We start from the raw sequence: 25,905 nt of genomic DNA on the forward strand, positions 1-25,905 counted from the left end.
GCATAAAGCTGATTGGAAGACAATTGACGCCACGATCGTTGCCTTGGGGGCCAAATGAGCCCACATTACTGCCATATGTATAGATCGATGCGAGTTTGCAATATAGATTATATAGATTATAACATAGATTATGGAGGGCACTCGCTATGCTTAGCTGGTAGATCTCACCCCCTTCCGGAGATCGTGCAGACTGGATTTCGACGGAACAAATACATACGCCAGACTGACATTCCTCTTGCATGAGTATATATCTAGGTATACCAAATCTGTGCATCATGTAAGAGCTTGAGTGTGAGAAGGCGTGCTGGTGACAGGATAGGGTAACTCTCGCGGTATGGGAAATGAGGTAAGAGTAAACTCGGAAAGCACCCGACGGTATGCGTCTATCTGATTGTGTTCCGTCCACAGCCTGCCGGCACGATGATACATAGCGCCATTAGAGAGTATTTCATGAGTCTAAAAGCGATCACTATAACATGATTGTGGGAAGAAGCAAAAGTAGAAGGTGACACATAGGGAGACTGCCCCAAATATAGTCGGGCTTCAGACTTATGCCGAAGGAGGCAGGCCACGAGTAGTCTAACATCGACGAACATTTCGATGCCACATCTTTCAAGAACGTCAATTTTAGCATCGTCCACCGCCGCCCTCGGACATCTTCCCATCAAGCGAAAATCGACTCGGCGTCCGAGTATCCACTGCGGAATTAGTGGAGTTAAGCATGGAGATGACATTAGGTAAGATCGCCCGGCAAGCAGCGGTGACTTTATCTTCTATCGATAAGCCCTTCTCCTCTCCATTCTCGTAACCCACCACATCATGAGCTCCTCAGGCCCGCCCTCCGATGAGGCGAGAGCCTCGAATGGAGAAACTGTCTGGCATCCCGCTCAGGAATGGCTCGAGGAAGATGGAGAGGATGACCCGGATTACATCCCGCATCGGCTTTCGTCCGACGACGACGGATGGGAGGATGCCGAGGGCAATGAGGACGAGGGAACGGCGATCAATATTTCCGATGGTGAGATCCCGCCTATTGAAACGGACTCGTCATCCAACGTCGTCTAACCATGTTCTATTCAGAGAACCCACACTTCAATATCGGGAACATCCAAATCGAGCTTACCACGGACGATCCGAACGAAGGCGGAGGAGATGCCGACGACAATAATGCTCGCAGTACGTACTACTGATGGCAATTGATATTACAGCGAAGAGTCACTCATTCTCTCCTAGTCCCGGCCGCCCGCCTGTTCGAAGTTCTTGCAACCAGCGGTCTACAGCATATTCTCCAACACTCCAACATATGGTCGACTAACCTAGGGGCGAATATCGAGACCGAGGAGGAAGAGGAAGAGGAGGAAGATTACGATGACTATTTGAGCACTTTTAGACACCGGCTAAGAACGAGGCGGAACGGGGGTGATCAATTACCACCCATCCCCAACCCAGATGGCATTCAGTTGATGAACGAGGGGCATTTCGGGACCAACGAATTCTACGTCGACCGGGTGAAAAAGCGCAAGAGATCTTTCGCGACAAATCTGATGTACCGGGAACTTGGGGTCGACTCATACGGCGTGCGAAAACGGGCCGATTTATCCCTCACTCAGGTACGTTGGGGCCATCGATAAGCTCTGAGATGTAACTGCGGCTGATAACGGCTCTAGCGGTTGATACCCGGCTCTGCGGCAGACAAGATCATCCACTATGATTCACGAAGTTATTCCGGCCAGTTTTCTGACGACGGTAACTTCTTTTTCTGCTGCGCACAAGATTTCAAGGTCCGGATGTACGACACATCCAACCCTTACGAATGGAAATACTATAAGACCGTCGACTACCCATTTGGGCAGTGGACAATCACCGATGCAACTCTGAGCCCCGATAATCGCCACCTTGTCTATAGTTCAATACGCAGCCAGGCCTACCTAGCCTCCACAGACCCGGAGGATGATTCAGACCCGACTGTCCTGGACTTTTCTCTCCCGCCGGGCCAACGGCGACGGCGGAGCTGGGGAAGTTCTCATTTTGGAGTATGTGACTGGAGATGTCTGTACAACCCATCTTGCTAATATTTTCTGTTCTGAAATCTAGATTTGGTCTCTTCGGTTTTCTGGCGACGGCCGAGAAGTTGTTGCCGGTACATCTGAAGACTCCGTCATCGTTTATGATCTTGAAACCAAGCAGCCAGTTCTCAATTTACGAGACCGCCATCAACATCACGTCAATGCAGTCTGCTTTGGCGATACATCGTCCCCCCATATCCTTTACTCTGGCTCCGATGACACGACATTGCGAGTCTGGGATCGGCGGTCGATGGGCGACGGTCGTGAAGCAGGCGTCTTTATGGGCCATACCGAAGGCCTAACCTATGTTGACAGCAAAGGCGATGGTCGATACGTCTTATCGAATGGTAAAGACCAGACCATGAAGCTCTGGGATCTGCGGAAGATGATGACAACGGCAAAATTCGAGAATATTGACCCGAATAACTACACAACTGGCTTTGATTACCGCTTCGAGCCATATCCCGATGATTACTATGAAAAGCATGAGCATGACTGCTCGGTCGTCACCTTCCGCGGGCACCGGGTCCTGAAGACCCTCATCCGTTGCCACTTCTCGCCGCCTGGAAGCACGAACTCGCGCTATGTCTATAGTGGCAGTGAAGATGGTAAAGTCTATGTATATAACATGGATGCCACACTGGCAGGCACCATTGATGTCGGAGCAGCAACTCTCAACTCACGCCCCCGCGAGCCAGACGTCTTCGCCACTGCGTATGAAATGAGCGGGGAGATGTTGTGGAGAACGTGCGTTCGAGATGCCAGCTGGCATCCGAATGCGCCAGTATTAGCAGGTAACGGGCTCTGTCTCCATCTCATTTTCGTGGATAATGATACTAACATTGAGGGCTTAACAGCAACGTCATGGAATGGCTGGGGACTGTCGACTGGCACTTGCTCTGTGCATTCTTGGAATGAGGGTGCGGCCAACGACGAAGGCGAGCCACCAATCGGAAAAAGCTACGACGACAAACTACGATATGTGCCCGATTTCAACCACTACCAGGAACATGCGCCGGCTCCACGCTCACGGCGCCCCCTGCGAAGCCGCCCCGTGCGCCGACTGTTTGTCGACGATGATGAAGATATTGAGTGGTAACGAATGTTCTTATTGTTTCTTAGTTTGAGAGGCAAAAAAGATCTGTTCTGGTTTATCGTTGCTCGCGCATTTAGGTGGACATCCCATGATTTCACTTCGGCGGTAGGTATAACGACTAACGAAGATGCAAATACAATCCCTGTTATTGATATGGATTCTCGATGGCAATGTGGTTGAATAGATGGCGAGACAAGTAAAGCGGGTATGAAGGAAGGGTCATCAATTAAATCGAAAATGAGAAAGACCCCTAGTGGTACAGAACAGGTAGTATGTGGTATCTCAAGGGTGGCGATGCAGCAACTCCGTCCCATCGCATCCCCAAAAAAACAGCGCCAGTGCAACAATAGCTGGCGTGAGCAAGTCAAGACAAGGGGTGATTCAGTCCCGGAGCGCACCTCGGAAAGGAGTCAAGTCCGAACTCGTACTCCCCCTTTCCTCAGCATGCGAACGTGAGGGCTATTACACCGTCCGCTCAAATCAATTCAACGGTTGCCCGTGCTCTTGCTGTATGAGCTTCGCTCTTCTTTCGTGCGCTCCGACTCGTTTGGCTTTCTAGTCACCGGAGTTGAGGGACATGATGGCGTCTATGCGCCACCGACCAGCACTTGGTTGACGGGGATATGGACTGCAATAACGAACAGATTAGCATGAAGCTCAACGTCAAGCACTCTTGCAAGGCAGAGTGCCATGCGCAGCACTTACTCAGCTTGACGAAGTATCCAATAGCACCCTAAGATTTCCATGTCAGCCCAATCCGTCCCGACCCTAGGATTCGGGAGAAACACATACCATGACCAGGAAGCCCATTCCCACAGCTTGGCTGATCTTGATGAATTCCCGCTTGTCGGCTGTCATGAGAGTCAGTAATTCGGAGTCCGAAACGTCCGCGGAAGCGGGATCGACATACGCTTGGTGCAGCGACGAACGAACAAGGTGCCCTCGCGGACGAAGTCCTTGGGGATATCAGCGAGCTCCTGGAAAGTGTCGGACATGGCGACGGTGGGATATGTAAGAAACGAAGGGAATTGGCAGGAAGGAGAGACGGGGGATAAAGGAGAGTTGGCGTTAGCGGCGATCGAATTGGCCATTCTGGCTTTCCGGGGGCCTCGGATCAGCAATTAATCCGGCTAGCTATTCCAGCTTCGGTCGCCTTCTCCCTTTCTCATCCTCATCATCGTCTCGACAATCTCCAACGCCCCGTGGTCCTGTGTTTTGCAATAGGAGGAATTGACCTCTCCTTTCTTTTGTCCCTTGAGCAGCCCCCAATACTTGTGCTGCGGCTCGCCTGTCTGTGGTGAAGCACGCTTCTCTTTTCCCTGTATTCGCTTCTGAGCTCCAGGAGGCAATCTGTACGCGCCTTTTCGGCGGGCGCAATTCTTGTTCACGAAGGCACATAGGTTGCTTCGGATTGTACGTATGATCGTGTCTTACTACATTTGTTTCTGGCTCTCTTGTTTTTTGTTTGCTTCCTCGGGTTGCGGCCATGCTGTTGCAGGCACCAACTATCGTTCCCGCGTTATTCATGCACTGCCTGTGGTGGAATGCTAAATCATTCTCCATGCTAATCTATGGCCGGTGTTTACAGACATGTACTCTCTTTGATCCAGAAGCAAGCAAGAGAAAATCAGAACAGAACAAGAACAAGGGCCTGTGTATTATCCATCCTCACATTATTCAAAATCGAATTCTTGCTCTGAGCCTGCTGCCCCTCCGGACTCCCTAGTGCACAATGGCCACAGAAGATGATAACTTCGATATTGATATCTATGGGGATGGAGGCGACAATACCAACGATCAGGGCGACTACAAACAAGACGACTCAGCGCTGGTGCTAGATGCCCCAGAGACTGGCACTCCAGTGAACAATATTAAACCTGCTACGGAATCAAAACCTCAGACCGAACATGCCCCCTCGACAAATGGTGGTCATCCAGTGCCCCATCAACTACCGCCAGTACCAGGGGCTTCTGCTCCCCACGGCGTGAAACGCAAAGAGTACGACGACCGCCCCTCCGACCCGGATGCGACCACAGCTTTGCTTATTTCTGACCTCTCCTGGTGGACCACTGACGACGACATTCGCGGCTGGGTGAACCAGGCTCAGAGTGAAGATGAGCTGAAGGATGTGACTTTCAGCGAGCACAAGGTTAACGGAAAGAGCAAAGGGTAGGAATATGTTACATCTTGCTTTTGGTCTCATCAGCTGCTAACCCTAATCATATATCAAACAGACAAGCTTTTGTGGAATTTACTACACCCAAGGCAGCTACTGCCCTCAAGCACCTTCTTGAAACCGGTGCCCAATCCGGCCGGAAGTACATGGTCAACTACACAAATCCCCACACTAATCCCTTCCGTACACTGCCCAAGGATGCTCCCATGCGCAAGGAAGCTAACCGTGGTGGCATGTCCGGCGGCTTCACCCCCGGCGGCAACCAGAACATGAATTTTGGCAGCGGCATGAACATGGGCGGTGGATACCGCGGCGGCCGAGGCGGATACAACAACCGCGGAATGGGTAACATGGGCAACTTCAACAACCGCAACAACTTCAACAATATGGGTGGATTCCAACCTGGTGGTGGACCCATGATGGGGGGCTTCCAGGGTGGTTTCCAAGGCGGCATGCAGAACTACGGCTTCAATAACCGCGGAGGTATGATGGGAGGCGGCATGCGCGGTGGTCCTGGCGGGATGCGAGGCGGCCGCGGAGGCAATATGGGTGCAAACAATATGATGGGCATGCCTGCAATGAACGCAATGGGCGGGATGGGCATGAACCCTATGGCCGGTAGTATGGGCCCAATGATGGGGGGTATGGGTATGCAGGGTGAGTAACTAGGGCTGTCTACTTGATTCTCTCCTCGTTTTGTGCCGCAGATGAAAGGTTACTGACTCATTTCAAGGTCAAGGTTTCCAAGGCCCCAACCCGGCCTTCAACCAGGGCTTCTTCAACAATCAAGGAGGTGGCGGCGATGCGTCCTGGAACCCGCATGGCGCGAAGCGCAGTCGACAGGAGTAATAATCAAAAGTTCCTCGTCCTTCCCCCTTGACCGTGCCTCGGAACTGGCTATGGAGTTTACCAGTCTTTTGTTCCTCAGCGGTATTCTTTCCTCTTTTCCCGAAAGCTGCCAGCATCTGATCTTCACTCCGCCCGTCTTTTCTCTCATATTTTGCCATGTCGGGAATGATAGGTGTTGAGGATGGACGTGTTCAAGGCTCGATCTAACCAGGTTCAGACTCGAGTTTCTTTTCTATTCGTGTATTAGATCCAATTCAACGGTGTTGCTCGAGGTTATCTACGTTGCCATGTGGTTTCATGTGTATTATATGGGTGAATCGGGAAAATCGTCTGTTGTCTCCAAGCTTGCTACACCCTGCCCTTTGACTGGTGAGCTTTCTATCTGTTTTTTTCTGCTGTGCCCCTCCCCTAGAAAAGCATATTCTATTAGTGTATACCAATCCAGAGGGCACTTTGTCCTCTATGATCCAGGCTTCCAGGAGACACTAGGTGGTGGGTGACTGGTCATCGAGCTAGTTCCCTAATGTATCTTCCAAACACAATATAGCTCCTGCTGTCCTACACATATTGACTAGGATTGCAATTTATTGATCTTCCCGCTCAGAGTACCACTGAAGTCGGTCTAAGCTCCAAGTGTAAGCTGCCTGCTAAGCCCTCCTGGCCTGCATAACGCAGCACACCTTATTTCCGTCATGGCTTACAGGCAAGGTTGGCAGAGAGGGCTGTGCAGGTGGAAGTCCAAGCTAAGACCTGCTGACAGGGTAGATCCTACTACCTAGGTATATGTGGACGGAGTGCTTGTTCACCTAAGAAATCGGTATGCTGCACAAGGAGAAACGACAAAAGGTAGTCTTCAATAGCTGTTTGATTGTATAAAGGACATTTTGACCTGGTGGATCACTCCATATCAAAGGATGAACGAGACAAACCAAATTGCTACACAGCACCATAAGAGCAAAACTTTTGATAGAGATGCCAGACAGGATAGGAAAGGTACAGGAGTAAGAAGGATTCTGTACTGGACAAAAGAGCAATGACGGGAACATGGAAATACAAAGAGACCAAAGTTCACAATCACGAGGTGAATAAAAATCACCCATAAAACCAGCGGCATCAAATATTTTAACAGCCATCATCGGTTCAAATATAAGTCACGGGCCAAAACGATAAAATTTGTTGGAACAAGAGCCAAGCGTTGGGGAGTGGAGCAAGGACATGAGGACGCACATGATATATGCGAATAGACACTCCAGTAGACCAGCCAGATAAGAAAAGAAGAAGCCGGTATGTGCAGAGTTGACATCCCGAGCAGCGTCAGCAAATTGACAGAAGCATGCTTCCCCTGCCAAGGCACATGTACAGTTGGACTGCTTGGAAAGTGGATAATTGAGCTCAAGTTGTTGGCAAGACTCGGCCACCCGATATTTGTATTCTTTGCTCTCGTGGCCCTCTTGTCGAAGTATTTGCTCTATCCCATCCAGCGATAGCAGCTTGGACGATGATGGGAGATTCAACCCACAGAGAGACGGTGCTGGGGGTGCGGATAACGAAGAGTCCAGTTTTGCGGCGAGAATTCTCAATCCAAGACCGCAATTGGGGGGAATGGGCATTTGAGAAGAAGATGAAGGAAGGTCCATGTCATTAGAGCCTGACGAGTTTTTTGAGAAAGCAGGAATCACATCAGACTCCATCAAGTCAATGGGCGTCATTCTTTGGGAACCCTTTGGAGAAAGACCAGCAGTGGACCTGAGGGCCATTTTGAAACCGTTACTTGCGTACTGGTCACGATTGTCCGGGATTTCCGAAAGAGGATATTCCAAGTGAAGTAGTCTCACATCCACAGTCGCCCATTTTCGAAGCAGATGGCTGCTGCTAGGGTCCCATGATATCTTGTTAATTCCTTTGGTGCGCTTCCCAGTGGTGATATCGATTCCGCATGGCATATAGTGGGAATCAAAGGCAACACTCTTATCGAGGGAGGACTTGGTAGATAAAGGCAAATTGCTCTTGGGAAATTCATCTACGTAGGAAGAAGTCAGCAAAGTCAAGACTTATAAAGCAGTCGTATTCATGAATATAACGGGAATGATAAAAGATACATACCATAGATCGGAATAGCCCCTAGTGTTGGGAGATGCTGAGCAATTGTTGATGGCAGCGGAATGGCTGGCATCTTGATGGAGCTGGATTCAATCAAGGATGGGCCATGGATTCCAAGTAAACTTGGAGATGAATCATCGTCCGCTAGGACTCCTATTCTCCAGTGGTTATTTCCTCCCATGAACTGCCCGTTCGGAAATGTTTGCATGTACTCCCCAGTGTAGTCGTCATCTTGCCCTCCACCAAATGCGAAGCCTCCCCTCTGCTGAAGAGGAAATTGGTAGATGTAGGCAGGATTGATATAGGCTGAACGATCTCTCAGTGAAGGTCCCAGGTGGTCTCTGTAAGATGCACTCTGGTTGATCCGAATTGCAGAATTGTCGGAACACATATGGCAAGAAAGCTGTGAGCTTCTCCTTGCGTGGCAGGATTGACAGCTACCAAAGTCGTGGCCACATCTTTGACACTTTCGTCGATCAAATTCTTGTATTTGGTCGTGCCTGGGAGCTATGTTGGTAGAATTCCAAGGCTGTTCTTGTTGGCGGAATTCATGATTGTGTCTTCGAACACGTTCATCACGTCTATGTCCTCTTGGATGATGATCATAACGGTGGTGCTGTGCGGTATCCGAGTGGCGACGATCAAAGGTTGAAACACCCCTTGGTGGAGGAAGCATAGTAGGCTGTGCTCTCTCGTTGTTACCCATCGGATCACAATTCATTGGGGTACTCGTTGAATTGCCCGCAGGGGTGTGCATGGGGGCGTCCATCGAGGTATCCATCTGGTCGTTCTCCACTTCGTGGAATGATACACCAACTTGTGATAAATCCATATCGGAGTCATAGAGGTTCTCATCATCACATATTTTGCTACCTCTAGCCAAGGGGGTAGAAAACGCTAAAGTCGAGCTCCTAGGGTGGCGCGGTCCGGCTCCATAGCCATGACCCCCCTGTTGGGAACTGCCATCCGAAGACGTGGAGGGCATCCGACAGCTATCAATATAGCACTTCTCCATGGTCTCCCAAGCCCGTGGTATGGCTTTGCACACGCTGCAAACAGGCGGGAGCTCAAGGCCATCCCTATTCTTGTCAAGCTCATCAGCGCCAGGGCTCCGAAGATGTTTTTTGACAACATGGTTTTGTGTTTTATCCCGGCGGTAGGCGGAGTAGCCACAACGCTCGGGGCAGTGGTAGCACCACCGGTGACTGTGTTTTTCGTGGAAGTGGCGAATGAGAGTGTGTCGCGACTTGTACTTCGCCCCTCTCGGACACAGAGAACAGCAAAACGGTCCATCCGCAGCAGGTGCTTCAGATAAAATCTCACTGCTAGGTTTATTCTCCAGCCGAATGCGTGAGGTGAGGTCTTCCTCAATGCTGTGGGCTAATTGGCGAGATAAGATCAATAAATCCTGGGTGGGCTCCTGCCCCGAACCAATGAGTTGGTAAGTGTCTTGGAGTCTGCTAAGCGCATTGAACATCTCCTTCAAATGAGGAGGCATTGAGCGGGCTCCCAAAGACTGGGCGATGAGATTCATCGCGCTCTCATCAGAGGGAGGAGGCTGGTTTGGATTGTGTCCGTCTCCAAGGTCCAAAGTACCAGGAAGCTCGTTTTCAAGCATGTGCCAGCTTCCCAGCTGCGTAAGAATCGGTGCTTCCGGGGCGGTGGAGTCTTCGTGACTTCCCTGGTCACATCCTTCAAATTGACTGGAAGAGCTTGGATCTTGCAGTCCCGGTTCGTCGGTAGTGAAGCTCGAGCCGGTGACTGATCCACTAAACATGCGCGACGATCGAGACAACTGACAAGGCAAGATAGAGTCTTAGCCAAATTCAAAAGAACCGTTTTTGGAATCCAGGTCCTGACGGCGGGACACTCACCGTGGTGGAATGGTTCTGATTCATATCGACGTGGCCATAGTTCGTGCGATCCGGTAGTAAGCTTGGTCCAAAACGAGGACGCTGGTTATTCATGGTGTTGCTGGGACGCATCGAGAATGATGTTTTTAGATGGACACGAAGGGTAGGGTATATAGACTGTATTGGGATAAAGAGGAGGATGAATAGGAGAAAAGGAGAGCAGGTAAGATGGAAGATAAAGTTGCAGTATAAAGCAGAGTGGGAGATCGGAGAGCGTTTAGAGCAACAGAGAGCGGAGGGATATCTAGAGTTGGAAAGGAAGGAGAGGTGCGTGTGAGAGATAAAGAGGGGAAAGGAGCCACGGGGTAGAAAAAAAGATTGCAAGGAGTATAAGGAATACAAGAAGTCGGGGTTGAGCTAGGAAAGAAAGACTGAAATCGACGCAGGGACAGGGACAGAAGAAAAGGCGACAAGTACGACTACACTCAGACGGATTGGCCGTCTCGGTCAGTGTACCTCCGTGGAAAGGATAGAGAAACAAAAGTCAGATCTCGAGGCAGTTGGGCCACTCCAACTTAAAGAGAAGAAGTCACCATGGATGACAACGAACGGATGGATCAGTTGAGGCCAACTTGTCCGTGCGAGGCGCAGGCGCTCGTTCACCAGGGTGAAGGGCAACGGCAATGCCAACCCATAGGGCAGAAATGGGGGTGGACATGACAATGAGGAGGTGTGGAGAACACTGGGAAATCCCTTAATATTAATACAGGATTCAAGGAGAGTTCAGGGCTTGCCTGCATCGCCCACCAGATCGACTGGAGCCTCTACTACTGCAGCCATGGCGAGTATAACCACGATAAACACGACTGACAAGAGCGCGTGGTGTATCACGGAGAGTCGAAGCCATAGGGGTTTAGAGCAATGCCACAAATCCTCGGTCGAGGGAAAAGGCAACCGACGGGTGCAAGTGCCTCTGCAGCTCGAGATGCGACCCATCGGTCCACGCACGATGCGGGTTGGTTCGTGGGGATGGAGTCTGCAGCTTGCATTGGCCAATCGAGCTCGCCATCCGTGGTCTCTCCCCGTTACGGAAACCCGAGGGGGAGCGCTGCTTGAACTCGGTGGTCTCAATGTAGCCCGTATAGCGAGGACTGTACCAAATGGATCTTAAAGCGGTCAGCCGCGAGGGTGGAAGGTCAAACCAGGTGGGTGAACGATGAGTGGTGAGGGCTGAAAGGCGTGGTAAGGGTTGAGTTGTGGGTGATGAGGGTAAGTTGGTGCAAGGGTGCGATCACCCTGGTAAAGTCACCCCCAGTCACGTTTCCTCGATGCCCAACATGTCGGGATTGGGATGTGGGCTACCCAGGATAAGAGATCGCACCGATTCCATGACCATAGGGCTACCAAACACCAGGGTCTCCTACTTCCGAGAGCTACGGTTGGTTCCATACAGAGAAACCGGCCATGTCGCAGGACGACGTTATACAAACAAACATTGCCATCGGAACGGCGCCTACCTCGTACGACATGCGGGCGGAGTTAAATTTGAGGTCTGGCCACGAACTGCATGGCAGGCACTCGTCATTTTTACTATGTAAGCCCCGTTCATCTCCACTTGGAGATCGTACAGAGACGCGATCAGCTGCCAATCGAGGCATGTCAAATTCTAGCTTTTGTGGTAGAACGCTCATGCAGAATGTACAAAGCCCTGAATTGACCGTCAGTGTTGGATGTTCGCGATTATGGTGGGAGATAATACTCACTAGGACTCATCACCATCTGCAGGATCTTCCGGCGAACTTTTCAATCCAACACAAGTCACTTGAATAAGTGTAAAGTCAAACAGGAAACAGGAATTGCGTCGAACTAGCCTCCCATGCTGTAAACATAAATATATGAAAATCTGCGAGATCAACAAACCAAAACTGTTGCAAGTGAGAAGCAAATCATTCAAGGGTGGGTAGGTGGGAAGAAGGGCGCCAAACACCAAGATCAATCAGATATCGTTCTCCCTTACCATAGAAACGCCGCCATATGGGAACAGGACCAAAGCCGCGGGACGAAAATAAACAGTGCTGAATCTAATTAGGATTAATGGGACGAAAATCAGGGAGAAGAAAGGGGAGGGGATGGGAATCTCATAAACAACGGGGATTATAACAGCAAGGCTCATAGACAACGGGGGTCATGAACAATGGGAATGAGCCCATCCAGCCATCACTGGCTCAGACGTGGGCCAAACCCGAAATACCTCAGACGAGCGAGGAACATGATGGTATATAACAGGTAAATGGTAAATAACTCCAGAACAGTGGTGGCATCAGTTGTGAGGTCATCTTCAGTGGCCGCGTCTGGAACGGACAGGAAGGGACAAAAGTCGCCGGCCAGCTTACTCGTCCAATCCATCAGTTTGTAGAAGGATGAGTTCAGCTCAAGCTCGACGAAGAATTCGGCTTCCTCTTCTTCGTCCTCTTCCTCCTTCTCTTCATCGTCGTCGTCGTCGTCTTCATCGTCATCGTATGCTAGTGGCTGCTTGGTTTTATCGTACACCAAGGCCCTCGGGCAGATGGGAGTTTTGGATTGTGCAATTGGAGACGAAGATGAAGACAAAGAAGTCGATGGCGTAACCGATGCCACTGGAGATGAGGCAGGAGAGAGGGCAGCTCCATTGCGAGAGCCGGGTGGGCCCTCACAGGTAGCGTACTTGGTCTCATCAGACGAACCGAGGGTCATTTCGACAGCTTGCTGGAGGGCCGCCTTGGCATGCTGCCTACCAGAGGCCTCCGAAACTGAAGAGCAAAGTTTTAGTAATTTCACCACAACTCTGACCCTAGTTTTCAAGGCACAGCCAGAGCTCGACTTCGACCCAGACGCACGGTCTTGCGGCAGTGTGGTGACCGTCATTTCGACGCGTCTGTCTGAGCTAAGGTCAGCACCCGCTGTGGCGGTGTCGCAAGAGCCCGGCGGTTTGTGGTCGGGGCGGGGCTTCGTGACTGTCGTTGGGGGTAACTTCTTCTTGGGGTTGTCGTTTTCATAAGTCGGCGACAAGCTCAGCTCTCCAAACTTATTGATGAGACCGGGGAGCAGAGCACTAGGCGACGATTCTTGGATCTTGGGATCTCCCAATTCGTGGACGTAGGTCTCGCTGGCATCTCTCAAGGTGCCTATCCAATAAGAATAAGAATTCCCCCTTTGAACAAGGTCTCTAAAGAAATGCTGTGTGGCATCGCTCGGATCCACTGGTAAGTTGAAGACACCAGGCAGACCGTGTCCTGGTAAATAAATGGTGTTGTCAGGCTCCAGAGACTGTGCCTGGCTAATGCCGTTAGGAGAGGTACTTGGACATGCGTGGCAATAGTCTGTCGAATCCTCCGTAAGGAAACAGGAGTCACAGCTCCTAAAAGGGTGCCGACATTGCCGACAATGGGGCTCACTTAGGTCCATCTCAGGTTCTTGGGGCTGTTGCTCCGGTGGTAGCCCCATAGACCCGACTGGAAGGTCGCGGAGGAGGTCGCCCAGCGAGTGACCACTCTCCGCACGAGTACGGTTCATATCAGCGACACCATCTGATGAGGAGTGAATCAGGACAGGGGGGCGTGCTGGAACCTCTGTCGGCCCGGGGAATGAAGCCGACAGGTTCTGTGGCCCAACGGCATGGCTCACTGTGCGAGACGGCCTTGGTGGCAGATCATTCACATCCAGATCTTGGATTATAGAGTCCTGGTCTTCTGTATGACTCCAGTCGATGCTTGCGCCGCCCGAATCCCGACGGCCACCAAGGCAGAACTGGATGTAGCAGGATTCCATATCTTCCCATGTAGCGTGGTGATCTGAGCAAGTGCTGCAGTCGCTCGGACAGGGAAACTCCTCCTTGACCCGGTCAATGGCTCCTGAATTCAGACGCTGTCCATGCTTATTCATGGTATGGACGTTCAATCTCTCACGGCGAACGGTGAAGTAAGAGCAGTTGCGATGCGGGCAATGGTACTGGTACCTTATGCGGTGGGACTCGCGAAAGTGGCGTTTGTGAGTGCCCCGATCCCTGTACTCTCTTGGCTTCGCACACAGCAAGCAACGAAGCGGGGAAGTGGGTGCATTAGCAGCCGGTGTCGCAACCAGTGGGTCGGGACGTAGGAGAGCGAGCTGCTTGCTGGCTTCATTCACCTGGTCTTGCACCTGGAACAAACGAGCATCCTGTTCACCCTCTGTTGCATCAAGCAGACGAAGTGCGCGCTCAAGCTTCGACCTCAGCGTATGAAACTGGGAGCCTGGCCCGGTTTGGCGGTTCCTGGCAACGCGGTGTGTGGCCGTGGTTCTCGATGCATGGTCACGAACGGGCTGTGTGGAATTGCCGCCGACGTTGGTACCAGGACGGGGGAGATGGTTGGACGACAGGACGACATCGTCGTTGTTGTCGGGGCTTGGCTGGCTGGGGTCTGTATTGGACCAGCCTCCAACTTGAGCAAAGTCCATTGGGATTGATTGCTGGACTTTGACTTGACTCGAGGGTCCGGAATCGTGCGATACCTGGGGAACGTCGTCGGGGCCGGTGATAACAGTGGCAGTGCCGTCGGCAGTGCCCTGTCCACTAAAGATTGCAGAGGCGGAGGCGGGCGAGGACACCTTGAGGCCCTGGTTAGCTCACTTCAGGCAAGTTGAGTGCACATCGAAGAGCACATAGAATACCCACAGTGCCGGAGTGACGCGAATGCGCGACGGGCCTCGGGCAGGCCCTGTGACGCCGGTGGTTCGCCATGATGGCGGGCTCGGATGAATTGACTGGACTGTGAGCCCAGTCAGAGGGGAAATGGAAATACGCAGAGGGCGGAGAGCTACAGGGAGGGGAAAGAAGTACAGGAAAAGAGACAAGATCAGAAGGGGAAGGAAGAAGACAAGGGTGAAGGAAAGTGCAGGATAGGAGGGGATGGAGACAGGGATTTGCAAAAGGCGAGACGAGATGGAGTGGATGGGAGGAAAGGAGAACAGAGAGAGATGTACAGGAAGAGCGGGATGGATGGGAAGGCAGTCGAAGTAGCAAGACAAGACAATCTAGGATGGAGGGGGAGGCGGGCTATTCTAACAGCGATCTGTGAAATGTGGGGATTGGCGTGACGATCGAGCGTGAAAATGAGAAGAAAGAGGAAAAGGAAGGGAGAGGCAGGACGAGATCGAGCGTTCTTAAGATCGACCGAATGGAGGGAGAAGCAGGAACGGCGGCACTCTTGCGCAGTGACCAACACCTTGGTGAAGGTGAAGAGAAGACCTCCTCCACCCACAGCCAAAACCCAGATGACGATGTGTGGAGATGGAATGGTGGATTTCCCAGCGATCATTCGGCAACGCTCGATGGACATCGTGCACCTACCTCCTTTCCAGGGCAGCCAACCACGGCATTGGAATTGGGTACAGATCGTCCTGTCACCTCCCAGCGCGGCCATGGCCACCGGATCGCGGTTTTCGGCAGTATCACCGGAGTATTTGCTCTATGGCGGAATCTTGCAATTTTGCACCAGATCCTCCGGCGTCGCGGGTTGCCTGCGACCTACTTTCCACCCCTTCCCCCTTTGCCCCCGCAAGGAGGCGCAGCGAGATCGACCAGACGTCTAGCATGACGCGATGTTCCCCAATTCAACACTGCAGGGAGCGTGGGATGACAGAGCTCTGCTCTAGTTGCTCAGCCTTCGACCGTGGGAGGCGGACCGCAAGACCCAATCAGGAAGGGGGTGAGTGTTCCCTTTGCCTGGGCGAAATCACCCGCCGCAAAGCCCCAATTCTGCCCAACCAGGAGCTGAGGTTGGCTGCCCAAGACCATGACATGATCCGGTCCATCCCGATGCCGATGCCCGGCGTGCTGAGCGGCTCGAGTCTACTGTGTTACAATGGCTCTACAATGGCTTTGACGGAGATTTTATCTAAGGGCGCTATACGAACATTGCGTTCGGAGCGGCGCCTTGCATGGTACAACCTGCCGAGATAACTTAATCGCAAGATCCGGGGATTGTGAGACAGGGACTCACCCGGCTCCGTCATGGCTGAACATGGCCAATTCCTCTTATAGGGTTGATCATTGCGCGATCTGATAGCAGACCGGAGGATACAGAAACAAAAAGAGCCTCGTGCAATTGAATCGTGCAAAACTGCCAACGCCCCATTCTAATTGCCGTAGTATACACGCCTATGCAGAATATACAAAGCCCTAATGTCGCCGTCAGTGTCCGATGCACTACATCAAGAAGAAATGCTCACCAGGACTCATCAGCAACGTGGACATAACAAAACGATCAACCAACAAGAGACCAAAACCAATTCCAGCACGCCAATTAACACATAACCAAAAGAGTATCGATATCGAAAATCAAAAAGACCGTCAATCACCTAGCCGAGAGCCTAAGGCATGGTCGCGCGAGGGTGAGTGTCTCAAAGCCATCATCACGTAGAGGATGTACCGGAAGAAGTACTCCAGCACCCGGCTCGGATCGTAAACAGCCAGGTCAGGATCTATAACCGCTGACTGTCCACCAGACCGCTGGGACAGCTTATCGAGGGACGACTGCAAGTCGAAATGGAATGCGACTTCGCCCTCAGTCTCGAAAACCCCCGTCGGCGTCTCGTCACCCTCGAACAGCGACAAGTCCGTAAAGGAAGAGCATCGAGATAATCCGGTGTCTGAGAGAACAGACTCCGTCCCCGAGCAGTCCAGGTCTGGAGTCCTGACGACGATGGACTCTCGAGACCGGTCGGCCGTCGAGTCGACATCTTTCGCAATCACCGCCGGTGTAGTCTTCGTTCTCTTTGTCTTGTCTGACAATGCGGCCACGGAAGAGCGGAGCTTCAGCAGCTTCACCACGAGCTGCACTCGTGTTCGGAGCGGGTGGCCGGTTCGGTCTTCGGGCAGGAACTTCATGTTCATCTCCAGGTGTTCGTCGTCGGCGACATTGGCGCGCGCGCTGCCGAAGTATGAAGTCTCGGACGAGGCTCGATAGGGACATTGGAATTTGGAGGGAGGCTTAGGGCTCGTGGTCGCGGCGGGCGGCGGCAGGTCGCTCTGAGTCGTAGCATCTGCGAGTGCAAAGAATTAGCGAAGTGGGTCTTATTTGCTCGGTCAGGTTCGCTTTCAGATCACAAAAGTCGACGGGGGTGGGAAAGAGACCAAATGGAGAAGCTCCCTACCTTCATACGCCAGAGCTCCCAACACTTTGGGTGGCTTGACGGGGCCTGCGACGAAAGGGATTCTGATCGGCAGGTGATCCATCCAAGTGCCTACCGGCTGTGCCATCTGGGACTTCAGCATCGGCGGCTGCTCCATGTCAATCTCGCTGAGACCACGCTGGTGGATGTCCGCCACAGCTGCTACTCTGTAACGACGTCCCCGGGAGCCGCCACTCGCGCCCGACGGGCGGCGCTGCAGGCTGTTGCGGGCAATACCCGTCTGGAGCTGAGGTCTGGAGTCCAGAAGATTAGGGTCGAGCGTCCGTGGTGGGGGCATGTTTTGCCCCGTAGACGATCGAACCACATAGGAGGAAGCGGAAGCGCCGGGCCTGAGCTGGAGCACAGAGAGATCGGAGCATCGATGGCACCAATCTGCGTGTGGCGGTCGAACAGAACAATGACGACAGTTGTGGAAGATGTGGTTGCATCGCCTGCATTGTCGCTGGCCTTGTCTTCTGGATGAAAATGAACTCCGTTCGGGAGGACTTTGCAATGAGCCAGGTCTTTGCGGTGGGCGAGATCCATGAGGCCCATCCACAGTGAAGGGGTCTCCGATAAGGTTTCTAGGTTCGTAAGAACCATGGGACCGAGGCGGCTGGAACCCGTCAGCGCCAGGGGCACCATCCGATGACGAGCGAACCAAGGAGATGGCTCGCGGGGCAGCACTCCTCGTTCCGCCATTGTCACCCGGGAACGAGGAGCTCAAGCCTTGCCGTGAGTGGTAGTCACGCATATCATGCTGTTGTGCTGACAGCCCGGCCCCAGGCACCTCGAGGAACCGCCCACTGCTGGGGATAACAGTCGGCCTATTGTTTGTCGCTGTACTTCCTCGGTCAATGCTGCTCCGGCGGGATGGGGTCTCATCAGCGAGTCCGTGGTGAAGATGGCAATGTGTGAGGAAGCAAGCGTAGAACGCTTCCCAGGAGCTAGTGATACAACGGCAGATGCTGCACTGCTGCGGACAAGGGAGCTGGTGCTTGTTGTTTGCGATCTCGTCTGGGTTTGCTGCTCGCTCGTGTTTTACCCGACAGTGATGAATGACTTTGTCTCTCCGTCGTAATATCTCTGGGCATCCTTCCTCCGGGCAATGATATTCAAACCTGTTATGGTGAAAATAATCAACGTGTCGCATAAACGATCCTCTGATGTTAAATTCTTTATTATCACATAAAAGGCAGCGGTAACGCTCGCTTGCTCTGCTGGGTGGTTCGATGGATCCAGCAATGGAAGGTGACCGCGTTCTCATAACGTCGAGTCCTTGAATCCGAATTAGATTGTTGATGTGCTCTGTCAGATTCCCCAGGCTGCGCTGAGATTCAAACAAATCGGCCGAGTTACATTCCGACGGCGACAAAAGCACGGATCTCACGTGGTCCAGATCCTGGATCAAATCCGGCGGGTGAGAGCCTAGCGGGCCATTCTCGGGGTCTGAGATTCCTATCATCTCCCGAGACGCTGCGGTCTCCAGATCGGGCTCTGGGTCTAGAATGGCGACCTGCGGAGAAGCTTCGCAGGGAACAAGAGTCACTGACGGCGCAGCCTCAGCGCCTCCGGGATCCTCATCAATGTTCAGAGTTTGCGGGATCGCTCCCTCTTGCTCGTGTCTCGGCTGGATTCCTATCAGGTCGTGGTCGTTCACGCCGGGGGGCACCCGTTGTGATGAGATTTGGCGCTCGGTATAACCAGAGACCACGAACATATCGTGGTCGAAGCTGGTTTCGCTCGTGCTCGCCGTGAACTGACTGGTCGGGTATGAGGATCCCTGGGAGCCCTGGGGGTCGATCTCGTTAGCTATGAGCACCGTGGGATCGTCTTGCGTGATGGATAGACAGACGGAAGGACAACTTCAGATGGGAAAATCTTAGAAACCGAGCGATACTCACGGTAACTGGGTATGTGACCCCAGAACTAAAAATCCCCGTAGGCATTGCACCCTCCATCGTGACTTCATTCCCGAGCGGTCTCAGAGTAGCCGACGACTCGGTCATAGGATCGTGCGAACAACCATAATCCCACACGGGCCGGTCGAGGTCGAAGTAGGAGGAGTTCCAGTCTTGATCCATTGCAGTCAAAGATGGCAAGAAAAGGAACTAGTCAGACACCTGAGCCGGCAGCCCAGATGAGACGGCGAGGCCAGTCAGAAGCGGAACAGTCAGACAGAGAGATTGCAGGTGGACGGACGGAGCCGGCGTAGAAGTGAGCCTGTAAGCCTGGGGGTCCAGGGGAATTTATAGGGCGCCGCGCATCACCATGCCCCCCGCTGGATGTGATTTTGCCCGGGTGACGAATGGGCGAAGTTAGTTCATATGCAGGAGATCCCGGCTGGGGAAGCCATCAGAGGCGCCTGTTGGACTATATCTACCCGCGGCGGGTCGGAACGAAGAACAGAGCAGACCGCGACGGCACCGCGGCTTCCGGATTTCGAGATACAGAAATTGCGTCTCTGCAATGAAGAGATTGGAACGGGTTTGAGAAGGCAACCGAGACGAAGCGCACTGGAAGTGAGGCGTGAGGCGGAGAGGGGAGAGGGGGAGGAACTGGCGAATGAGCGCGGCGGAGTTGCAATAACGACCTCAACCCGGCTGGACCTTAGGGATACGGTTGCACTGTTTCCCACTGCAAACCATTCCAGCGAGAGGCACCCGAGTACCAGTTCTGCGCTGCAGAGTCGAAGTTGACCCTGGCCCAGACACAGCCTCAATGAATTGGGCTGCAGCGTAATGCCACGCACTCCTGGCATATCCCAATGTGGCAGTCACAGCTGGGCCAAGATTCGCACAACATTGTTTCTGATACAAGACTCAGTGAGTGGGCTTCCTATCTGATTGGGAAGGTGTGGATGAGGTCTTCATCCACGTACAGTACGATAGCTGTTGGAATCACAGCTGAGGAGGACACTGTGCCACCTGTAGAACTCTATCGTCATTACATTCCACGGTAATAACGCTGGTCTTGCTTTCCACTATGTTTGGACGAAGGAAGAAGTACTTTCTAATGGATCGTCCACTCTGGAGGGAGCACCAGAAAGGCCAACTGTCGCACTGTGTTTGTCGGGATCGGCGACCAGTGGAGCCCGAGGGAAGGGCTCCAGGCTTCTTCATTATTGGAACGTAAAATTCAAGCGGAGAGTAAAGAATAATAAAAGAGAAGTATTAGATAACTATCATGCTTGCAGGAACATTCATGGATTCGTTTCCAAGCGACAAGGGAAAGACGCTCGAATGAGGCGGGTGACTGAACTCGGACCTGCAACATGAATCAAGCATAGTAACTAAATCCTGGATCCTACAGCTGGGTTGATCGGATTACTCGCAGCCTGTGGTGGCAATTTCACGCAGTTTAGCAGCAGTAAAGAGCCCGTACAGGTGAGCGACAGAGAGACATCTTCAAACTCCAGGCGAACTCTCGTGCCGTCCCAGCTAGGTACGTGGCCCTTCAGAGTTTCCGTGATGTCACCTCGTGGTGATATTCTTGGCCGAGAACCATCGACACTTAGCGTCATCTCAGATTTAGCGTAGAGCGTGTGCTGCAAGGGGAAGACCGGAGAGGTACGATAACCTCGCACATTATCATCATGGGGCCCGGCGTGCAAACGCCCGAGAACTCATGTGCCGACGCCCCGCATTAGAGCACCAAAGTGACACTAATCTCGAACCATTCATCGCTCGTTGTTGAGCAGAACCGCCCCAGCAGGCCAATTGCCACGCGATTTCGTCGGGCAAAAGCATCAGCCCCTCTGTGGGGCCCATCCCATTCTGTTCTCTCCGTCGGGCGATTCGGAGACGAGGCGAGATAAGGCGTAATAACCTCGCTTCGCCGCACGGGGGAGATCTCTGGCCAATCATCCGGGCGAGATTAGTGCTCACCGGTAACAGTCCGGAAAGAAAGACGGAGCAGAAAACATCACTTGGGGATCCGGATGATCATCACGGATAAGCACATGGTTTGTCAGTAGACTCATTTAGAGCCGGGGAAAATTCAACCCTCAAGCGCTCAGTGGGTCGCTGAGAATTGACTCCAACGTCGACGCGGATATCAGCTAGTGCCGTTAGGATCAGCAAATCACAATGACAGATCGGGGGTTCGTCCAGCTGCGGCTGTTACGGCGAAGAAAATCAAAATCATGAAAAGACCCTTGGGTCCTATGCGCCCGGCCATCATTTCCAAGGAGATATTCCGGGCTGGATATTCTTTTTAGGGGGGATCTCCGAGCTGAGACTCGGTCGGGATGGGGCCGAACGGATGGTCGCAGCCGAACACAGGACCGCAGATGCGATCATCGTGCACCCGGGGCATGGAAGAAAAAGAAAAGGAAAGAGAAAAAGAAATGTGTCAGCCTTAGGTACGTGTATCATCTGGAGTCTGCCCCGGTGGCAGGAGCTTGGATACCTTGGCAGAGGGGAAAGGGGGGCGAATCTCAGCTGGCGTTGGTTGAAAATAGGGAAGGACGATAATGACGATGAGGAGGAAGATGATGATTGTCGACAGATCTACAGGGTCGACCCACCGCGCGGATGGATCCGCTGGTTCTTCTTCGGTTCCACGGTTCCCACACGGTCCTGGATGAATTGCGACGTTCACCTCGACTACAACTACGTTGCACGTTGAAGAGCAAAAAAAGAAGTCATATACATGCCATTCATAGTAAGTGATTGGATCTGGGACTGCCCTTGCATCCAGCTGCATGAGATCCACGACAGGACCGTGCGATCGACAGACAGCTAGCGGGAGCCAGAAAAGAGAGAGAGAGAGAGAATAATAGAAATAAATAAACCAGACAAAGAACAAAGCAAAATATTCACAAAGCGAGGGACAATCGAGCCGAAACCGAGAGGCTGATAGTCTATGTTCTTTTTGGCCAGTGTGAACGCCTCCGAGGCGTTTTTTGCCCCGAGGATTATGCCTCGTCGACGACACCAGGACAAACCCAAAGATTCACGAGGGACGCCAAGTCCCCCAAGGTACAGATAGGTCAAGACTTCCCTGCAACCAAGCGCCATCTTTCCATGAAGTACAATATTTCGCCGCAAACTCCTCAGAAAGCAGGAAGATCCCCCACAATGCCGCTGGCTATTGCTCAGCGGCGATTGACGGGCGACCAGGGCTGCGACGATGCGGGCGCGCTCAGGAAGACATCGAGCATGCTTCCGCTGCCGCCGCTGCCATTGTCATTTCCGTTGGCGGGGGGGGCTGGGTCGGCGAAGTCGAGGCCATCGAAGTTGTCGGGCAGGTTGACGATGTTCCGGCTGTTGGTCCAGGAACCGACACCGAGCAAGTCAAGGTCCTGCGAGGAAGGGGCGGGCCTAAACGCCCGACAGATTAGCACGCAGATCAGGATTTTACATAGCGACGAAGGATGGTGAAGATTGGGGGCGGACGGGAGGCAATTGCGAGATGGGAGGGCGCGCCAGAGCTACCATGCGTCAACCAAGACGCGGAGAACTTACTTCGGTTGGTCACTCATGGTGCTGGAAGAGGCGGGTGGGATGGGGTAAGAGGCAGTCAAAGGACTAGACTCGACGGGGAGTTAGCAAATGGCTCCAAAGTAGTAGATCCATGGGGAGCAAAAAGCAAATCGATCCTGATCCTTACCGAGTTGGCAGTGAAATGGTCACGGTGGATGTGAGTGAAGCTTGATGATTCTGAACCAGCGACAACGGCGAGAGGGAAGAGCTATTTATGTTTCCAGAGGGAGGCTGTTCACGATCAACTTGGGACCCGGGTATTCACCAAGGCAATTTACCTGGTCGGAAAAGGGTGTCTGAATAAATCGGGACCAGCAATCGACCTCGATCGGCGGGAGTATCTCCAGTCAACATCTCCCGAAGCCCACCGCGAAGCCACCTAGGTTGGGGTGAGTGGGAGGGTCACGTCTGCCTGCGTTCGAATTGCGTGGGTTGGATAAAATAATCGTAAAAAAGAGATTAAACCCTTTTTCTGGTCCTGTAACGAAAAAAAATAAAAAATTAAAAAAAAAATGAGAACGGTGTTCTACATAGAGATTCCGACGAAGGGGTCGACGCAATCGCCCCCCCGGGGCCCTGTACTTTGTAAAATTGTATATCGTGAGCAGATGGAAACTCGAGGCCCCGGTATTCTTTCCTTCGGACGTCACTTGATGGTGTGCAGCTCGAATTCGACGTGATCGACCGGCAATGCAAGTCTGGCATCTCAGGAACCATTGCTATACGCCGTGCAGCCAAGTATGAACATGCGGTGTGAGGTCGGGAGAACCTAGAGGGTGGAGGGTAGAGCGGTGATGGTGTGGAATGTACAAGTACGAGTACCGGTACATGGCTAGATTCACCCAGACCATCGAAACTGGAGTCTCCAAATTGAAGTGATTGCAGAACAAAGGACACACAAATGAATTGACGACCGAGCATGCAGACCCATTTCTTCCAGGGACTTCCCCTTGTCGCATTTATATGCGCCGCTGCTTCGGGTCGCGGGAACCCAGTCTATGCACTCCATTTTTTTTTCTTCCGGTCACAATACCTTCCCAAGGGGTTTTTCGTAATTACACTTGCGGGAAAAAAAAGAAAAAGCAAAAAAAAGGTCCGTTACCCAGGAAAAACGGCTGTCTCCAACGGAGCGAATCAGCGGGCCAAATTGGGGTTGCTGCCTTCATGCCCAGCGCCTCAGGGTTTGCGTGTGGCGGTGCACGACACCCGCGACGTCACTACTCCAGGGTTGCTCTCCCTCACCGTCGCCGTCATCGCATCCATCACCACCGCATCGGCATCAACATCACCCGCTTTGCCTAGGTACGCAAGCTCCCAATGCCCGGTCACCCTGGTGGGAGAGATTCAGAAAGAAAAACCTTGGTTCAAGGGCAAAACGGGAGTGGGGGTGAAGCAGTACCGATTGCATGTCCGATAAACCCGCCCTTCTTCCTCGGCACCGCCAGGTGAATGTACTTCTTTTTCCCAAGTACATCCCAAGGGTGAGACGGTCTGAAACGCTAGGAAAGAAAATTTTTTTCCTTCAGTATACACCGCTCCAAACAGTTCATCACGCTAGAGCCAGTATGTATCTTCGGCCTAACAAGGAACGCGCGCCAGTCTCAGGGAATGACAGGCTCCTGTGCAATGGCAACCAGGACAGCCGGTCGCTGATCCCGGACGCGAGTGCCGGGTGCTGCATGGCCGTGGACCCGTGTTTTGGACCGAAGTGCTTATTTTCCAGCGTCTCTCTAGGAGCCTCGCATCGAGTAACAAATACGCTGGGTGATGGTTAGGTTGGGCAACGCCGGTGACGTTACCTCTTAGGGCGTTTTCTGTGTGACGACAGTGCGGTTGGCATCAAGGGCGAGCGGGCATGCTCATCACATCATGGCGTGGGGCGCAAGGTTGAAGAGGGTGAGAGGTTGGAGTGGGTGGAAATGGGAAATGGGAAATGGAAAATGGGGAATAGGCGGGCGGGTGTGCGAACCTGATCCGCGTTGATGCATCACCTCGATCTGTTATCGCTCTGTTATCGGTCCACCTGTGGCGCATGTCGGACTGTGAAAAGATCCAATTGGCCAGCCAGTCCAAGTGGGGCTGTGCAATGTCTTTTTTTTCGCCGAGGATGCTTTTTCCCCTTCTTTTTGCATTCTAGAATCGGACCATTACACCCCCAACCCGAGCCACATAGGGAAGAAAAGCATTGTTCTTCCCGGAGAGAGACGTAAGTGTACCGTTTGGTATCGTAGGGCTTGGCGCCGGTGGATCGGCACAGCGGTAAAATAAAATACTCCAATAACTGAAAAAAACAATAAGAAAAAAGGAAAAGCAGAAAAGAAGAAAGAAGTGCGCCAGGGAGGTCCACCATCCAGGCCTGGCTACAGGATAACCAGCACATAGGTCATAGGCGTAGACGGTGACACAGGACGTCAACATAGCTCGCCCCAGCCCAGATCAGAAGCATCAACGCAGTCACCAAGTTTTCAATCCACGAGAGGAAGCAGGCTGTATATGCTCCATCGCTCTTTTTGCTTTCTTTATTGTTTCAAGGGCAACGGCAGTCGATCAGAAAATCATAGTCGTTCATATGGACCTCCGCGTCATCGACACCGATCTCCTATCGAAATCCTGGAGAAAACATTCCGCTAAAGTCACTAGTGGCGATCTTCTCTCCACACGGAGGGAAGCCGGTGCCGATTATGTTCCGTGAGGGATTTTCTTTCTTCTTCTCTTTTCTGTATGGTATATACCACTCAGGTACCAGCACCGAACGACTTGGCATCTTGCATATGTCCACTGGGACGCTGGATGGTGGATGCTCCTGCGGCGTAGATCAATATCCACCATCCCACCTTTATCACCCGCTATCTTCCCCAAGGCGGCAAGCCGTTGCTGGTGTCATTCGGGAATCGTCCACTAGCTCGCGTCTGCAAGGAATATTGACTTCACACCAGGCGGGCTTGGTTCCCCTTGTGGCGTCCCGATCCAGCCCTAACGATATTTGCTCCGTAGTCAATACCGGAGAGGAGCCAGAACGGCAATACCGTGCCGGGCAGGACTGGCCAGAATCAACTCGAAGACAATAGAAATCAAAACGAAAAAAACGAAA

General features: G+C 52.5%; 8 protein-coding genes across 8 annotated transcripts; 3 read left to right on the forward strand and 5 right to left on the reverse strand.

The window, feature by feature from the left end:
* Positions 1–819: 819 nt before the first annotated feature.
* N7459_000517 (WD40 repeat domain-containing protein) lies at positions 820–3,165 on the forward strand (the record flags this gene model as incomplete). The annotated part of the gene is made up of 5 exons (XM_056939702.1): positions 820–1,018; positions 1,081–1,176; positions 1,234–1,610; positions 1,668–2,033; positions 2,095–3,165. The coding sequence occupies 5 exons, from the start codon at positions 820–822 to the stop codon at positions 3,163–3,165; spliced, it is 2,109 nt and encodes a 702-aa protein (XP_056803982.1).
* Positions 3,166–3,749: 584 nt separating this feature from the next.
* N7459_000518 (translocon subunit SSS1) lies at positions 3,750–4,253 on the reverse strand (the record flags this gene model as incomplete). Its single annotated transcript, XM_056939703.1, has 4 exons — positions 3,750–3,790; positions 3,868–3,895; positions 3,955–4,013; positions 4,073–4,253. The coding sequence occupies 4 exons, from the start codon at positions 4,251–4,253 to the stop codon at positions 3,750–3,752; spliced, it is 309 nt and encodes a 102-aa protein (XP_056803983.1).
* A 641-nt stretch (positions 4,254–4,894) lies between these two features.
* N7459_000519 (RNA-binding protein) lies at positions 4,895–6,187 on the forward strand (the record flags this gene model as incomplete). Its single annotated transcript, XM_056939704.1, has 3 exons — positions 4,895–5,331; positions 5,397–5,995; positions 6,072–6,187. The coding sequence occupies 3 exons, from the start codon at positions 4,895–4,897 to the stop codon at positions 6,185–6,187; spliced, it is 1,152 nt and encodes a 383-aa protein (XP_056803984.1).
* Positions 6,188–8,794: 2,607 nt separating this feature from the next.
* On the reverse strand, positions 8,795–10,272 carry N7459_000520 (uncharacterized protein; the record flags this gene model as incomplete). Its single annotated transcript, XM_056939705.1, has 3 exons — positions 8,795–8,946; positions 9,017–10,082; positions 10,162–10,272. 3 exons carry the CDS (start codon positions 10,270–10,272, stop codon positions 8,795–8,797), a joined length of 1,329 nt encoding a protein of 442 aa, XP_056803985.1.
* A 2,085-nt stretch (positions 10,273–12,357) lies between these two features.
* Positions 12,358–14,896, reverse strand: N7459_000521 (uncharacterized protein; the record flags this gene model as incomplete). Its single annotated transcript, XM_056939706.1, has 2 exons — positions 12,358–14,780; positions 14,827–14,896. 2 exons carry the CDS (start codon positions 14,894–14,896, stop codon positions 12,358–12,360), a joined length of 2,493 nt encoding a protein of 830 aa, XP_056803986.1.
* Positions 14,897–15,332: 436 nt separating this feature from the next.
* On the forward strand, positions 15,333–15,752 carry N7459_000522 (uncharacterized protein; the record flags this gene model as incomplete). Its single annotated transcript, XM_056939707.1, has 1 exon — positions 15,333–15,752. The coding sequence occupies one exon, from the start codon at positions 15,333–15,335 to the stop codon at positions 15,750–15,752; it is 420 nt and encodes a 139-aa protein (XP_056803987.1).
* Positions 15,753–16,507: 755 nt separating this feature from the next.
* N7459_000523 (uncharacterized protein) lies at positions 16,508–19,412 on the reverse strand (the record flags this gene model as incomplete). The annotated part of the gene is made up of 5 exons (XM_056939708.1): positions 16,508–17,199; positions 17,311–17,582; positions 17,654–17,944; positions 17,982–19,120; positions 19,233–19,412. 5 exons carry the CDS (start codon positions 19,410–19,412, stop codon positions 16,508–16,510), a joined length of 2,574 nt encoding a protein of 857 aa, XP_056803988.1.
* Positions 19,413–22,426: 3,014 nt separating this feature from the next.
* On the reverse strand, positions 22,427–22,813 carry N7459_000524 (uncharacterized protein; the record flags this gene model as incomplete). Its single annotated transcript, XM_056939709.1, has 2 exons — positions 22,427–22,652; positions 22,797–22,813. 2 exons carry the CDS (start codon positions 22,811–22,813, stop codon positions 22,427–22,429), a joined length of 243 nt encoding a protein of 80 aa, XP_056803989.1.
* Positions 22,814–25,905: the final 3,092 nt, after the last annotated feature.

This window comes from Penicillium hispanicum (genome assembly GCF_028827665.1).
Source record: "Penicillium hispanicum strain IBT 35686 chromosome Unknown utg000001l_segment0_segment0, whole genome shotgun sequence".
NCBI classification, from domain to species: Eukaryota; Fungi; Ascomycota; class Eurotiomycetes; order Eurotiales; family Aspergillaceae; genus Penicillium; species Penicillium hispanicum.